The 17486-nt window shown below is 41.9% G+C and overlaps 1 protein-coding gene across 6 annotated transcripts in view; it reads left to right on the top strand.

Annotated features, from left to right (window-relative positions):
- Positions 1-17486, top strand: part of GCGR (glucagon receptor) — a 62835-nt gene that overhangs the window by 23622 nt on the left and 21727 nt on the right. For 3 of the 6 annotated variants that reach the window (XM_083148718.1, XM_083148715.1, XM_083148717.1), the window contains exons 2-7: positions 7678-7815; positions 11805-11901; positions 15093-15200; positions 15277-15398; positions 16136-16242; positions 16455-16608. In XM_083148718.1, coding sequence (XP_083004844.1) covers positions 7762-7815; positions 11805-11901; positions 15093-15200; positions 15277-15398; positions 16136-16242; positions 16455-16608 — 642 coding nt within the window. In that variant the 5' untranslated portion in view covers positions 7678-7761. Of the gene's footprint in view, positions 1-7656; positions 7816-11804; positions 11902-15092; positions 15201-15276; positions 15399-16135; positions 16243-16454; positions 16609-17486 lie in introns of those variants that run through there. The other 3 variants (XM_083148716.1, XM_083148719.1, XM_083148720.1) reach the window with 3 other exon arrangements.

Here is a 17486-nt window from a genome sequence, read left to right as displayed (position 1 = left end):
ATTCCGGCGTCGGGATTCTGAACGCCGGGATCCCGACCGCCGGGATCGTAACTGCATCCCGGCCCATCTAGTCTGGCCCTAGTTTGGATATTCTCTCAGTGTTTGCATGGGTTTCCCCCGAGTTACTCCCACCACAATCCTACTGTACAAACCATTAATTGGTTACTGACAAAAATTGTGTTTAGTGCAGAATAGATGGGCCAAGTGGTTCTTATTGGCTGTCAAATTATATGGTTATCTGTTATCTGAGGGTTTTTTTAATTTTAATTTGTGTTTTGTTGTAGACCAATGAAAGTTCTGCAACATCAGTGTGCTGATAAAAGTCTTGTTTTAATCAGCATTCTGATGTCTAAAATTAAATTGGACACATACAGTACGTGTAAAATGTTCTGATTCTAATCATTGAGTATTTGAGATTGTAATCAAATGAAACCACAATACTTCTATAGAACCTAAAGACGTAATTTCGGTCTTAATTTACATTATCATACCACCACCACCTCCTTACTATGATGGTAATCATGGAATATGTTGGGGCCACTATGATGCAATTGCAGTATGGAAAAAAACATGTTGTGATACAAGTAATGAAAAAGTATCTGTTATGCATGCATAGTAAATACAGCCTGCATTAACATGTAGCACCATCATAGTAAACTTCGATTTATATTTGAGTTAAGGCACCCATCAAGATCACAGGTTCTCAGAGTCGGTCCTCAGGATCTCACGCAGTGCATGTTTTGCAGGTCTACTCACAGAATCAAGTGAAATAATTAGCTCCACCTGTGGATCTTTTAAAATGTGTCAGTCAGTAATGAGTTCACTTGTTGACCTGGAAACGTGAACTGTGTGGGGTCCTGAGAACGACTGATCTAGATCAACATCTAGCTCAAACAAATTGTATAAAGCATTCAATTCATACTACATTGCTCCTAAGTCACTCTACATATTTACTACTCTCATAGTAAAGCAGTGGTTCTCAACCTCGGTCCTCAAGTACCCCCTACAGTGCAGGTTTTCCATGTCCCCACACAGAATTACAAGTGAAATAAGTAGATCCACCTGTGGATCTTTTAAAATGTGTCAGTGAGTAATGAGTGCACCTGTGCACCTGCTGGGTGACCTAGAAAACATAAACTGTTGGGGCTACTTGAGGTTGAGAACCACTGCAATAAAGAACCCATCAATTACCTTAAAGCAGAGGTGTTTTATAGCACTCCCTTGCACACAACCTTCCCATTAAGGGCGGTATTCAATGAGCCTGATTCGCCATGTTTTTATGGCGAATTTGTGCTGTTTGGCGAATTTTTTACAAAAACGGTGAATCACCTTATTCAATGACCACATGGCGAATACATTTCAAGGTTTTTTTCACCATGATTCACCGAGTAGCAATCGCTATCTTTTTATGGTGAAGTGGAAGGTGAACTTTTAAAATAAAGTGTTTTGTTTTTTACATTTGGTGTCTAAAAATCAGGAATTCTATTCTGAGGAGGGGCATGCTACTTTTATTCATGTGCTGTAAGCACATGAATATATATTTAATTTAAAAAATATATATATTTTTTTTTTTATTTTTTTTTACACAGCAGCCAGCAGGGGGCGCCGGAGCCGAGCCGCTCATTACATATTCATATATTCACTGCACCCGATGTTACGATCGGGTATAGTGAATATACACTCCCCTGCTGGCACCCCCGGGGGGGCAGCCTGTGCTGCCTGGCACCCGGGGAGCCCACCTGCCCCCCACAAACGTTCAGGGGCAGGCAGAGAGACTTCCATCTCTCTGCCTGGCACCCTCCTCAGGCTCCCTGCGGCATTCGCCACAGGAGCTCATATTCGCCTGTCAGGGGCAGCGAGCCCCTGACACGTTGAATACCGGAGACCGCTGGCTCCGGAACGTGGCGAATGTGCAGCGAATCCTAAAAAGGATTCGCTGCACCTCGCAGGTATTCACATTGAATACCGCCCAGAGTGTTAATGAAAAGGAAGATTTTGTTTTGCATTGACCACATATATTGTAATAGAATAATCCAAATATGTCAGCAGCAATTACCTCTAGAACATGCTACATGCCTCTTATTCATGTGTTTACTCACCTGTACCTGCTTCTTTTCAGTAATTCTTTGTGTGTTTTGTACTGCGGTGGCTAGAACTGCGTTACCTATTTCATATAGCCTTACAGAGAACCCATATTATATTTTAGCCTTTAACAGCTATACCTCACCTAGGTTTTGTTGCTACTCTCTAGCACTGTTTACTTTTAGACCATCTGCTGTTTACTCCTTTATTAAGTACTTGTGGAATATACAGTACAGTACTAGTACCGTTTAGTATCGCTGCAACCCAAGTGTTTAGCATTAAATCCGAACTTCACCTGCCACAAAACAGCCCAGTCACCTAATTTATCCAGGTCTCTCCAGAGAACAGGCATCATGCATGGAAGACTGACATTACACTTTCATATCTGCTACTAACTCATTAATAAACAAGATAAAGTGGTCGCAGATCTAAGCCAGGAGCCTGTGGTACTTCAGAGTGCTTAAGGCCACTGTTCATTAACGGTAAACACTATGAACTCTGCCATGAAGCCAATTTTTTCAATTTAGATACAAGTATTTTTTTTTTACATATCAATATTCCTAAAATTAAATAGTCTAAAAATATATTTTTTTAAAGTATAAAGAGATGTGTATTGAGAGATATTGGATTGGCTGATTATACACAATGTACCGTCAATTATTGTTGTTTGACCTGGATCAACCAGTTTTATTTTCTGTTATTTTCTGTCACAATTGCAATGTAATGTATTTCATTGATTTTCCTGTCAATACATTTTTTTGGGAAAAAAATAAATGTTATTGTAGTAATGATCTAAAAAGAAATTTCAAATATATATTTTTTAGATAATGCAGAGGAATGGGTAGTTTGTAAATGTCTGCTCTTGCAAATTAGTATATTCTATGGCAGCAGTTCACAACCTTTTTTCTCTATCGTACCCCTAGATTAGGCTTTTCATATAGTAGTACTTCCTCCTCTCGCTGGGGGAGATTCTCTAAGAATCTCCGCCCCCCTTCGCCGTCCATCGCATTTATAATTATCAAATATGTTCTAACATATTCGATAATTATAGCAAAGGACAGCTGTCCTTTGCGGTGAGAGTCGCCGGGTCCCTCCCTCACACACCCGGCGCTGCTGCGCCGGGCTCTCCTCCTCCCTGCACCCAGAAGAGGATCAGTGCAGGGAGGAGGTCACAGGTCCGGGCAGCACAGCTCTGTGCTGCCCGGACACAGGTGAGGGGGCGATGCGGGGCGGCGGGGGTCCGTGCGGGGTGGCGGGGGGGGGGGGCGGCGGTGGGATGCGGTAGAAGCCCATTGGCTTCTATGGGGCATCGCCAGATTTTTCTGGCGATGCCCCCCACAACATTAACCCGCGGAGGATGCTTACAGCATCCCAAAAATGCGGTAAAAACCCAGTTAACAGGGTTTTTACCGCATTTTCCGCATAGAGAATCTCCCCCAATATGAAATATCCACAGTACTTACGAGTGGAGTGGAAGTGAGCAGCATGTTTGTGCTTATATTAAGGAGGAGTGGAGGAGTTGTGTCTGGCCGCTGGCTGCGTACTGTCTCCGAGGTTACTGCTAGGGCCTGCAGGATTAATGCTGATGCTTCCTTCATCCTTATCAGTGTGGGCAGATGATCACTGATGTCTGAGGGAAGCCCAGGTAGCTATCAGTGGATTGTTGGTCTGGAAAAGGAGACACTGATGATGCTGCAGACGGAACGGAAGTGATGCAACGTGGTTCATCTCCACGGCAGCGGGAGACTTCTTACTTTTCTTCCGCCATTACCAATATTATTTTCAAGTACCCCCTACAGGTCTTTAGAGTATCCCCAGGGGTACAAGTACCCCAAGTTGGGAACCACTGTTCTATGGAGAGCTATAAAAGACAAATACTGTACTCTCTTTATGTGGCAGGTCAACACACTGGCGGCGGGATGTACTAACGGGAAAATGCGGTAAAACCCCCGTTTTACCGCATTTTCCTATGTATCATCACCGGTTCGCCCCGTTTTCGCAGGCCAGGGTATCGCCACCCAGAGGGTATGGGCTTCTTTCGCCGCCCGACGTACGCCGTCCGCGCGCCCACCCCCTCCTGTCCTCCTGTGATCATCTCCTCCCCCTGGTGTGACAGCCGGCAGGACATCCGGCTTCAGGGGGGAGGAGGAGACACAGGGGGACGCTGGCAGCCGCCGGGAGGTGACGGAGACCCCCGCAGCCAACATCACAGGTATCGCGGGGGTCTCCGTTACCGCAGCCCGATGCTGGCCGCATATGTTAGTACATATGCGGTAGCATCTCGGCGGCTGCCGTGCGAAGGGCGCGGATGTATGTTGATACATCCCGCCGTGGGACTCATTAAGAAGATATGGATGCAGCATGTTTTAACTCCGCACATACACTCATGTCGCATCACACCCAATCCTTTTCACACAGAGATACACATAGAAATGGTGCATTAATATGATCATTTATTTATATATATATGGCGCCACAAGGGGTCTGTAATGCCTTCCTGCGTACATGAACAGAAGTAACAGCATAAACAAACAAGGAAAAGTGACTTTAGGTGCCCCTACACTAGGCGATTCATGTGCAATTTGGGATCTTTTCATTTGACTGCAGCGATCAATCACATGAAAAGCATCCAAAAAGCATGTGACTGGCAGCCTGTGCAATGCGAGGTCCCATGTGGATCATATCGGAGCCTGCGAGTCGCATCATGCTTGCTTATATCGACCTTCCAACCCTGTCAACCTTCTGTGGTCGATCAAATGCATGTCAACCTAAATGGCTTTGACCCAAAGAACTATACCCAGGCTACAGGAGTGGGAAATTAGGGTTAGGCTGTGGGAGGGAGATATTAAGGGTAGGAAATACATTCTGGCTAATTATTTCATTTCTATTGGTGGCTTTTGGATGCTGTAGCTTGTGTTTCCCAATCATTCAATTGTTCATTGGAGAAATGTTCTCCTCTATTATGTGTAATGTGATGTATTTTTTCTGACTGGAATTTCTTTTGGTGGAAATAAATAAAATACAGGTTGAGTATCCCGTATCCAAAATGCTCGGGACCAGGAGAATTTTGGATAACGGATTATTCCGTATTTCGGAATATTTTAATATTTCAATGATGTATTTTGAAGTATCTTGCATTTATGCTGTATAAACACATAATATACACACAAATATATTTTATTACCACATAAAATACACACAAATATATTTTAATTGTTCAAAAAACAAGGTTTCAAAACGTGAAACAAAATTTGTGTACTATCTCAGCACTGAATTTGAATGCCAAGCAATCATTGTCTTGCACATATATAGTGCCAGTTACATATCATGTCCCCAGTGATGCTGTTACAAATGTCCCCAGTGAGTTTTTTGCAAAAAAAAAAAAAAAATTTCACTTTCTGGAAAGTCCGTATTTCGGAATAATTCGGATAACGGATATTCGGATACGGGATACTCGACCTGTAGTGCATAATTAAAAGCCAAATTGCCTTTTGTAAAGTAAAAAAAGTATTTTAAAGTAGTCCTCCAGCACTAAACAGGGAATGGAGAGGTTGAGTGTGTAGGAGGATAGATGTAATGCAGTAATAAGTGGTAACTGCTCTCTTGCTTGTGCATGGGTCTGTAATTGATTAGCTCCAAACAACCCGGGGGACCATAGTAGAAAAGAGTATGTAGGAGACCAGAATTTGTCTTTTTTTTTTCTTTTTAATAAATCTTTGTTGAAGATATTGTGCTGTTTTCCATTCCTGTGCCCCATATGTCATTGGCTATGAGGTGGAAAAATAGTGAACGTAAACCTGATTCAAACCTGATTTACAAGCTTACATGTAGCTGGTATGATGAGAGCACAGCATCACAAGAGGTTTTATCCTGGAAATGACTAGATTCGTAGTTTGGGTGGAACTGCTTTCCACAGACTTGGCTTATTGGTCTCTATCACTAATAAATACAGACTACTGTGTATTTTCTTCATAATGTAAATGTATCATCTACAGTACATTCCAAATAAAAAAACAATATCCCATCAGAAAATAATGTTAATGGAAGTTCACATTGTTATTTAATTCATTGTGGTTATTACGAACAGTGCACATTTTAGCACCTATCAGTTGTTTTTGCATTACCTGAGGGAACAGACTGCATGAGGGAAATTTACTAAGATGTGAGTTGTATTTCACATGGGATGTTGTATTGGACAACCAATTGGTTGCCCACAGCAACATCCCATTTGAAATACAACTCACATTTTAGTAAATCCCCCCCCCCCCCATGAGTCAACCCATGGCTAGTTGAATCTGCCCCTTTATGTTGCCTGCAGCCTTAAGAAGGGGTAGTGTTCAGAAAAATACCTTGTAGTCTTGTACGCAATACTGCAGGGGACTTTCAATTGTATTCAATAATTCTAAACTATTTTTAAAATGAGTACAAACTACAAGGTTTTGTCTACTTTGTCCTAACTTTGTGTCTCATTTTCAGGGTTGTAAGATGGGGAAAGAATTGGGCAGATGTGCAAGGAGGCATTACAACACTCCCAAGATGGTGCAACCTCCTACTGTGAGGGGCATCACAGTTACCACACCCCCACTCATGATACCAGGAGATGTCTTCTCATACTAAAAAAAATCCACCTATACAATTACTTTTCAACTTTTTCACTACTTCACAAAGCTAGTTGTATTGTTACTCCTACTCCTTCTGTGCTAACCAAATACTGCTCCTATTGGCAGGTGCAGACTTTTACTCCTCTGCAAACTCGAATGTCATGCTCCACAATCCAATGCACACCTACAGAAGTGCATTAACACAAATCATGGTGCATTTATTTAATATATGTTCAATTATATATGAATCTGCATTTTATACGCTTTTTGGCAAACATGGCAAATACCCCCCAAAAAATACACCATGTGTTGTTGAGGATGCACTGTATAGTTACAAAATATTAACGTAAGCTCAAGCTTGTGTAAATGGCTTATCTGTTGCTTAATTCTATTCTAGGGGCCACCTTGAAATGTTTAACAGAAATTGTTGATTCAGATTTTTCTTTTGGTGGTCTATTAAATTCAGCAGGAAAATCTGTGTAATTAATTTAAAAATGATTCAAGCTGTTTGGTATAAACCAATCGTTCACAAAGTCAGTGGTACTATCCTCTTGGAGAGTGTGGTCTACATAAGGCGAATGATTGGTATTTAAATAATGTTAAAGTAACTGTTACTGTTTAATGTTGTTGGATTTCATAACGATGTCTACAGTGTTCGATTCACAGACCACACTGCCAATGAGCCGCTTATTCATTTCAATTTGTCAAAAGTATTGTATATTGTTTCTGTTTCCAAGCTGAGCATTGGGGAATTGTCTCTATGGGCTTTATGGCTCTCATATTTAAATAAACCATCATAAAATGACATGTAAATATAGAAACATCTATTGCAAATATGTTAACGTTAATAAATTGTAATGAGAGAGATCTTCTTTACAGAAAATATGACATATTTCTGGACATTTACAAGTAAAAAGCTGATTTTTTTGTGAAATGTGAGGAATATGTCAGATTGTATGATTGCAGTGTGAAGTTGTGTTTTCCCTTCCACTAGTGCCGGTGCCAGTCTTGCAAACTACTGAAAGCTACATCGGAAGAGAGCATAAAATTCTACAGATGAGGTTGTCAGTGGCCAGTGATGCCCCGGCCTTTCCTCCTCCGTGTCTTGTTGGTGCTGATAATGCTGTGCCAGGTACAGTACATAATCAGAAGAAAGAAATCATTCTGTCCTCTCAGCATGTACACAGTGCTCTTCTGTATACACGATACAGGGATGTGCAGAGTTTCCTGGAACCCATCCAGCTATGCACAGGAGGGAATGACCCAGCGTCCAGGTCACATCCTCTACACAAGCGCACCACATCTATTATATATATGTATGTAAATAAAAATGACAGTTCACAGAGAAGATCTTTCCAATAATTTTGTTGCTTAGTTTGGAAAAAGTAGCCATGCAGGAAGCATGATTTTATACTTGTAAGTACAAAATCATGGCTCCCACAGCTAAAGGCAGTTTCATGCACCAAATATGGCAATGACACTCCAAATGAACACTTTCTGTCAATCACTTTCCTATGAAGTATACAAAACAGCAGCACCTGATGCATATGCACTGCGATCACACATAAACAACATTCATAGGCCCTTATTTTGGTTCACTCGCAAAGGCAAATTCCTTCTCAAGTGGACAAAACCATGTGCACAGCAGGAGGGGGTGGGCAGATGTAACCTGTACAGAGCGAAATAGATTTGGGTGGGGTTTTACTCAGACTTGCCTACCCTCCCGGAATGGCCGGGAGCCTCCTGAAAATCGGGTCAGCCTCCCGGCCCCCCGGGAAGGTGGGCAAGTCTCCCAGTTTCTGGTCATAGCCCCCGCTCTCCCCTTGCACACTGGTTTAATTACTGCAAATCGCGGGTCCGTGGAGAGGGGGCAGGGCTAAAATGAGACGATAGCAGAATTTTGCGTCATTTAAGCCACACCCCGTAGCACTGAGTTTTCCGGGAAATGGGGGGGGGGGGGGGGGGGGGAGTGATGTCAGCCTTGCCCCTGACATGTTTCCTCACTGGGCTTCTCCCGGAGAGGTGAAATTGAAAGTAGGCAAGTATGGTTTTACTTCAAAGTGAGATCTATATTGCAGTGTAAAAATAAAGCAGTCAGTATTTACCCTGCACAGAAATAAAACAACACCCAGATATAACTCTCTGCAGATGTTACATCTGCCCCTGCAGTGCACATGGTTTTGTCCATTTGAGTAGGAATTTGCCGTTGCAAGTGAACCAGAATAAGGGCCATAGTGTAAAATCATAAATTAGGCCCAGAGTTCAAACATATTGGGTTATGTAATAAGATTAAAAAGTGATAAAATGCGGAGTGCTAAAGTGTCAGCCAATCAGCTCCAGCTGTTATACTACAGTCTGTGTTGAAAAATGACAGCTAGGAGCTGATTGGTTGGTGCATTATCAATCTCCATTTTATAACTTTTCAAGCCTTAGTTGATGTCACCCAATTTGTGCTTTGCTTTTTAGAGAATATTTCAGGTACTTACATCAGTTCTGCAACCGTGGAGGTAAAAAATTATAATAGTAGTTGTAATGTAGAAGAAGAACAGTGGTATATTAGATTTTAGGCCCAGTCCAAAGTCAGTGGCCATTATTCTGGTTCACTCAAAAAGACAAATTCCTTCTCAAAGGACAAAACCATATGCACTGCAGGTAGGACCTATGTAACATGTGCAGAGAGAGGTATATTTGTTTGTTATTTTGTTTCTGTGCAGGCAAAATACTGCCTGTTTTTTTTTTTACACTGCAATATAGATCTGACCTCTAAGTAAAACCCCACCCAAATCTAATTCTCTCTGCACATGTCACATCTGCCCCCCCCCCCCCCCCCCCTGCAGTGCACATGGTTTTGTCCATTTCAGAAGGAATTCCACTTTGCGAGTAAATTAGAATAAGGGCCAGTGTCTGCTTTTCAGGCTAGAACAACAGCACAGAGATCCCCACGTCACAGATATTTGCATGTACAGAGATAGCTCTTCTGCACAGAAACTTTATCATTGTATGGTAATCCTTTACACAAATCCACTCATTGCACAGAACACCCTCTGTTCAGCTCAGAGAACCTACCTTACAGCAGAACAGAATTGCCTGCAGCTCCACACCTGCAGGGTGAAAAATAACAGTAATTTGTTGAGTTACTGTAAAGCATACTTGCCTACCTGACCCTCTCCATGAGGGAGAAAATGCGAAAATGCTCTGTTCCTGGACTTCCCTGGTAATGTAGGATTGTCATCACCTGTGGTGAAACACCTTTCTTATCAATTACCTAGCTCACCACAGGTGATGTCAATCCTACATTACCAGGGAAGTCCAGGAACAGAGATTTTCTCCCTCATGGAGAGGGTCAGGTAGGCAAGTATGCTGTAAAGGCGCTGGCACGAGCACTCAATATGCCTGTGCAGTTTTGAGTTTAAATGCATGTAACTTGGGGTACCTAGTCATATAGGCACTGTATGGAACTATTGTGACCCCTGTTATTCAGCCATTAATGAATAACTAAGATATAAAAATACATTTTCAGATGGGGCAGTCAGTTAATTGGTAAGATGTGTACCCAGTAATAATTTATTTCCTGGAATTTAAGCCATTTGAGAGTTATTTCATAAATAATAACCCTCTAATATTAAACGAATGAACATTTATTGCTATGTTATTACTGTATCTGAATGGTGTACAAGTGGGTACATTCCACGTACAGGGGGAGAGATGTCGGTCACACAGGACTAATTAATGTAAAAAGGACCCCCACATATGGTAGTATGTATCTAACCAGGAGGTGTGCAACCGAGGGACATAAGGAATTTAGATAGGTTCAGTGAGAAAAGTATGTCCTTTTGTTGGTGCACCTATTCTGATATAAAATGTAACTTTTATTGAATATGCCATGGGATAAAATTGCGAAATAAAAAAAAAACACATAAACATGAAAGTGACAAAAATGACAAATACAAGTGTATTAAAAATAAGGGGGTGGGCAGGTATCACAATAAATAGCACTGGTATCTGGTGATATGGTGGTGTCAGTGGCCGGTAAATATATCAATCACTCAATTTATTAAGATGAAATGTGCAGTGTTTTCACAGTTTGTCCATAATATAAGGTCATTCACATGTTTAACATATTTAACACATTTGACACGATGTGACTCAGATACTTCCCACTGTTATGTATCTATTAGAATCAATATTCAAATAACTTTATTAGTGTGGATATCATGAGTCACAGTTGTATACTCAGTGCTAAATATATCACAGACTTATTGGTTATGCTGGCGGTTGTAAACCACTATTGGGTGCCTATTTGTGATACCTGCCCACCCCCTTATTTTTAATACTTGTATTTGTCGTTTTTGTCACTTTCATGTTTATGTGTTTTTTTATTTTGCAATTTTATCGCATATTTAATAAAAGTTAAATTTGATATCAGAATAGGTGCAATAACAAAAGGACTTTTCTCTCTGGGCCTGTCTACATTCCACATAGCAGCCTGTGAGTGGTGCTAAATGTTAGATAGCTTTTGCATTAATAAAATGTAGGCCTACCTATAACATAAACTGCATGTTTCATACTACTTAGAAAGGTAATCAAAACGGGCCTGTAAGTTCATTATTATTCAGCGGCATCACATTTAAGCAAAGCATATTAAAAAAATGAAAGGATTGTTGTGAAATATGTCACACTCTTACAGAAGTGTTTAGTGCCTCTCCATACTGCCACATACATTTATAATCTCCACCTGAGAAATTGTCAATGGTTATTATACCGACATTAAAAATGTTGACATGTTCATCATGTCAACTCATAAAATATTGACATGCTGAGAATGTCAATAATGTGGTTTTCAGGTTAATCTATACCTATCCCCAACCCTATCTCTGACCCTAACCGCTAGTCCTTAAACCCACCTGTAATCCTTAGTCTAATGCTAATGTTGACAGTTTGATCATGTAGGCATATGTCGACATTTTGCCATGTCAACATTTTCTAGGCCTTGACATTTACCGTGTCAACATTTAACCATGTCCACATCATGCCTGGTAATGTTATGAAACTGTCCGCTGTCTGCCCGCATGCCCTTTCTGCATATCTGTGAATTTCATTCCATGTACGTTCTCTGAACAGGCCGTCTCGGCTCAGATCATGGATTACGTGTATGACAGCTGGAAGAAGTATGAGACGGACTGTAACAAGAACATGTCCATGGAGCCACCTCCAGCAGGTGAATATATAACACGTTTTGTGTTGTTGCACAAATGAATATGTATGGGATAAATGATATAAGGTATAAAGGGTCTAGTTCAGATGGTGCTGCATTGGCTATCACTGTATCAATGTATGGTAGTGCAGCTGGAGGCGTCTATTACATGCAGACTCCACCTGCTGCAGTAATGATTTGAGCTGCATCCTAAGACGCAGCCCCACATCACTCACACTCCATTGGTCGGCTTGCGACACTCATGACTGTCACTGAGGACAAAAATCTCTGCCCACCGACAGGGATTTCTGGCCTCTCCCCTCACTCTCAGTAACGTCTTCTTAACACCCCTGTTTTTGGAAGCGGGCCATTGCCACCCTCTAACCTCCTCCAAAACTGCAGCAGACTGTCAGTATGCTGCTGTCCTGCCTTCAACATCACATGAACCATTCAAACAAGCACAGGACGGGTCCTGCACATTCACAAAATACCAATAATCAGTACTTTGCGCATGAAGTAGCAGATCTGACGGGATCTGAATGACCCTGAAAGTCTGACCCTGCAACGAACTTTGCAGTGACACCGATTTTTCTTAGTTATTTATATATATATATATATATATATATATATATACATACTCACATGGCCAAAAGCATGTGTTTGCCTGATCATCACATCCGTACAAGGTCAGACTGGCCTTTTGGTGCTTCTGGCAAATGCCAGAAGGGCTAATGGGCCAGTCCAGCCACATAGGCTGGCCGATTAGCACTGCCTCCTGGTGCTCTGCTCGGCAGCCCAGCACATAAAGATGGGCTTGACAAGCTGCTCTGCCTCCTGGCATTCTGCTCGGCCACACGATATATACAGAGAAATAGGGACGTGACGCAAATATATGCCCAGTGAGATGTGACCACAACCCCTTTTGGCACACGTGGATGCTACAATGCCAAGGCTCTTATACAGGCTTGCCCCGGCAAAAATTTGCTTGTTGACATTTATTTGAAAACCAAGTGTAGCCTCCACTCTTATGTGGTGCAGTAATGCCTGGCTTACACTTTGCATTTCTGTTACTCCCAAAGGTAGTTAATAACGTTCAGATTGGGGCATTGTGTAGACTAGTCGAGATTTCCACAGCAATCCCAGCCTACCATTTTATGGTGCATTTCTGAGCATAAGACCATTATCAGGATGAAATAGGAGACTTGTTCCCCAAACTGTTGCCACAAAGTTGGAAGCAGACAATTCTCTAGAATATCATTGTATAATTAAGATTTCAATTTACTGGAATTAAAAAGTCCAGTCAAGGCATATCTAGATATTTGTAGGCCCCATAGCAAAAGTTTGTAAGGGTCCCTGTGTACCAACCTTTAGTGATAAATGCATATGACATATGTAACTTACACAGAGAAGATGGGCCCCTCTCAGCTCTGGGCCCCATAGCAGCTGCACCCCCTGCACCTATGGTAGTTACACCTTTAGTCAAGTCCAAACTATAAGAAACAGCCCCAGCCAGAGGCGTAACTAGACATTTGTAGGCCCTATAGCAAAAGTTTTTAAGGGCCCCCTATTTAACAACTGTTGGTCTTAAATGTATGTAAAACATTACTTAAACAGTAAAGATGGGCCCCCTTCAGCTCTGGGCCCCATAGCAGCTGCACCCCTTGCACCTATGGTAGTTACACCCTTGGCCAGTGTTCCCTCTAAGCTGTGCACGCGCACACAACTTAACGAGTGTGCGCACAGACATTACAACAGAGCGCACAAAGCAGCAGTGGTCCCTTTTTGCAGTTGTGGACTCAATTAATGTGTGTTTCACCCATTAACTACATTCTGTGCTGTGATTTGAATGTTTAAATGTTTAATATCATTTTGAAGTAAAGTTAACGCACAAAAATTGAAATTTCCTTCCAAAGTTGCACAGCCAAAATCTTTTGCCACACACAGCCTTTGTAAAATTAGAGGGAACATTGCTCTTGGCCCCAGCCCATTGTTCCTGCTCCATAAAGTTTACAGTTGGCAGTACACATTCAGTCGGGAAGATTTCTCCTAGCATCCACCAAACCGATATTCATAGTCCAAAGTGCTTTATTTCACTGCAGACGATGTTTGGCATTGTACCCGATGACCTTAGGATTGTATGCGGCTTCATGACAGCACAATCCGTGAAGCTTCTGATGAGCAGTTCTTCTGGTGACGTTACCATTGGCAGTTTGGAAGTCCATAATGAGTGGCGCAACCAATAACAAATTATTTACTTTCCAGACAGTACTCAGCTGCTTACAGAGGACCGGGAAAGCTCTAGCAGGAAAGACAGCTGGCAAACTGAATTCCTGGAAAGGAAACATCCTATCATAGTACTATGTTGAAAGCCACTGATCTCTTCAATACAGACATTCCTCACTTAACGAGCTACCTGTTTATCAACCGCTCTGACTTACGACCCGGCCTTCTTTTATTGACCGCAATGTGACTGCTCAGACTTACAACCCCGCCCGCTCGCACTTACGACCTGCCCACCTAACCATTCATACTTAAGACCCACCCAGACTGTTTAGTGACCCGTGCCGCACACGTTTTGCACCGTCTCCGCGACATGTCAGAGAATAGGAAGGTAGGAGGAGTATGACTTTTCTTTATTTAGAAGTGTACTGTACTTGTATTATGTATTTTTTTATACACGTTCGTTTAACGACCAATTCGTTTAACGACTGAGTCATAGGAACGGAACCCCGTCATTGAGTGAGGAATGTAGCAGTATGCTTTACTTTATTATCTCTTTAGCAATACAGTAGGTGTGGTAAAAATGGTCAAACACATTCGTTAGGAGGGTGGGCCACATAGTTTAGGCCATGTAGTTTATTTCTGTCTATGGTTAATAATTATTTAATGAAAGTGGATTAAATATAATTTCAGACAGAAATTAACATTTTCGTTTTGCCAACATTTCGCTTAACCAATATTATGATAAACAGCTTCTTTCCTATTTGTATTCATAGATTAATGTGAGAAATATGAATGTTATGCTTGAGTATTTTCCATCTGTGCGTCACGTCTGCTAAACTAATCCATTATCCATAGAAAAGTCATTACTAAAACTAATGTAACTAATGATTAATAGAATCACAATGCCAGCAATGTGTGTGCCTCATAGTACCTCAGACATTCTCCTCCTTCCTTATATGTCGTTCTCATAAAATGATGAAATGTTTCCACAGGACTGGTCTGCAACCGCACGTTTGACAAATTCTCCTGTTGGCCAGATGCTCAACCTAATACTACAGTCAATGTCCCTTGTCCCTGGTTCCTTCCTTGGTACAAGAAAGGTGAGTCAGCAATCTGTTCAGTTCAGCATGCTGGTACTGCGTCCTGCTGTACAATAACAAGCTTGTCCCCTCTCAGTGCAGCATGGCTTTGTATACAAGCACTGCGGGCCTGACGGGCAATGGACACCCACTGTGAATGGTCTTGCACAACGTGATACCCGGGAATGTGAACTTGACCAAGCGGATTTGGAAGATCAGGTAGAATTTAAGAGTGAACCAAGACCTGCAGGAAATTTCGTAAGGGTGATTGGTGCCAGGCCCTGTCCCGAAGAAATTTTTGTTTATGTAGGTCTCTGGTCTTGCATAGGTTGCCATGCCCATAAATGTATTGTCCCCCTAAGATCTGATACAATAGCTGTCTCTTGAGGCTGACTATTCCCGGAACTGGCAGTTCCGGGTGGTTAGTGGGCTTTGTGCCATTACATTCCTTGACCAATTGTCAGCCATGAGCCTTAGGTTGGGTCCTAAATCTGCCAAAAATCTAAGTGTTTGAATTATTACTTCCTGTTACTGTTAAAACAGAAAATTGAAATATAAACAAGCAAACCATTAAGAAACACTGGCTGCATTTTGTTGCAGTATACTTAAGGTTGAAATAAGACTGGGTGATTGTATTATGTATAGAGGAGTCCAGTAAGAGCACCAAACAGAACAGAACCTACAGTATTTTCTTATGGAAACTGTTCACTGGCCATATGACGCAATGCTGCTTCTGAGGCGGAGTTCCTTGTTGGGTTATTTATTCATCCAAGTCACTGACTTTGGATGTGGAATGAACGTATGTAAAATTATGGCACTCCAGAAAATAAGCATGATTTTGTGAACCTGTTCCTTTGTGTTGTTTACAGCATAATACGGTTGTGTATACATTATAATACAAGTGTACAGTCGTAAATGAATTGGTCATAAGTGATATGTTTTCTTTTTACTGACAGGAAAGGTTTGCCAAGACTTATGAAAGCTTTAAGATCATGTACACTGTGGGATACTCCATGTCCGTGGGAGCACTCATACTGGCTCTTGCTATTCTTGTAGGATTCAGGTATGTACAGTAGGTGCTATTGAAGTCAATAGAACCCATTTTAAACATTAATACTGTAGTCAACTAAATATTTATTGAGCCCAGTTACCCATTCTTTGTACTATTCTCCCACAATAAACCAATGACATTATTCGGCACATTCTTCCTGCAGTGATCCACCAGATATGACAGAGCTATCTCCCTGACTACACAATTCTGGTATTGTCTTTCAGCAAACTCCATTGTATGCGGAATTATATTCATATGAACCTGTTCATCTCGTTCATACTAAGGGGAGTGTCTGTGCTGGTGAGTGACACAATGCTGAAGACCCGTTACAGTGAGAAAATTGATGGGGAATACCTGCATGTCTGGCTGAGCAGTGAGGTGAGGAGAAGCGAGACCTGTGATCTCTGCTACTGTTAATGAGAGGTGATCAGGACCTCAACAGCACTAAATTCAGCCCAGTGATACCTGTATGCTCCCTTCCTCATTCTGCCTGGGCTCAGACTCTCAAGCACTGGTTTACTTCATACATACCTACCCTCCTGGAATGGATGGGAAAGTCCCGCAAATTGCAAATCGGTTTCACCTCCAAGCCCCCCCCCCGGAAGGTGGGCAAGACTCTCGCATTACCGCCACAGCCCTGCTCCCCCCTTCCCCGCTCCCCCCTTCCCCGCTGTATAAAATCCTGAATTTTGCGGGTCCGCGGGGAGGGGTGAGACTAAAATGCCACAAATCGCATTATTTTAGCCCTTCCCCCAAACCATGAACCCGCGAATTAACGCGGCTATCTGTCATGGGGGCAGGGCTTGCTGATGTCAGCCTCATCCCACCCCCAGTACGTAGCCTTGTCCCACCACCCTTTCACTCCTCTCAGGGCTTCTCCCGGAGAAGAGTTATAAAAACTATGCAGGTATGGTTTACTTAGACGCCACAAAACCCTGCATGATTACATTTCACAGACCTCTGTCTATGATCCCATTCCAGGAAAACACTCTCAAGATGCACAACTATAACACATATAGGGTGAAATTTAATAGGATGGGAAATTCAGAAAGTGAGAGATTTAGTAAGAAATCTCCAGGTTTTTTTAGAGCGGCAATCATTTACGCTTCAACACCAGTTTGATTTTGCAGTGTAAATGATTGCTGCTTAGCATGCATTTGTTTATATGTGTTTTTACGCATTTTCTCGCATGTATGTAAATGAGCCTATTAAAGTACAATCACATGGTGGTTATTTGCCAGTAGTAAAGATTATAA

This window comes from Crinia signifera, chromosome 6, assembly GCF_055691185.1.
Source record: "Crinia signifera chromosome 6, ASM5569118v1, whole genome shotgun sequence".
Lineage (NCBI taxonomy): Eukaryota > Metazoa > Chordata > Amphibia > Anura > Myobatrachidae > Crinia > Crinia signifera.
Note: the sequence above shows the minus strand (reverse complement) of the source record. Positions and strands in the feature narration are given on the sequence as shown.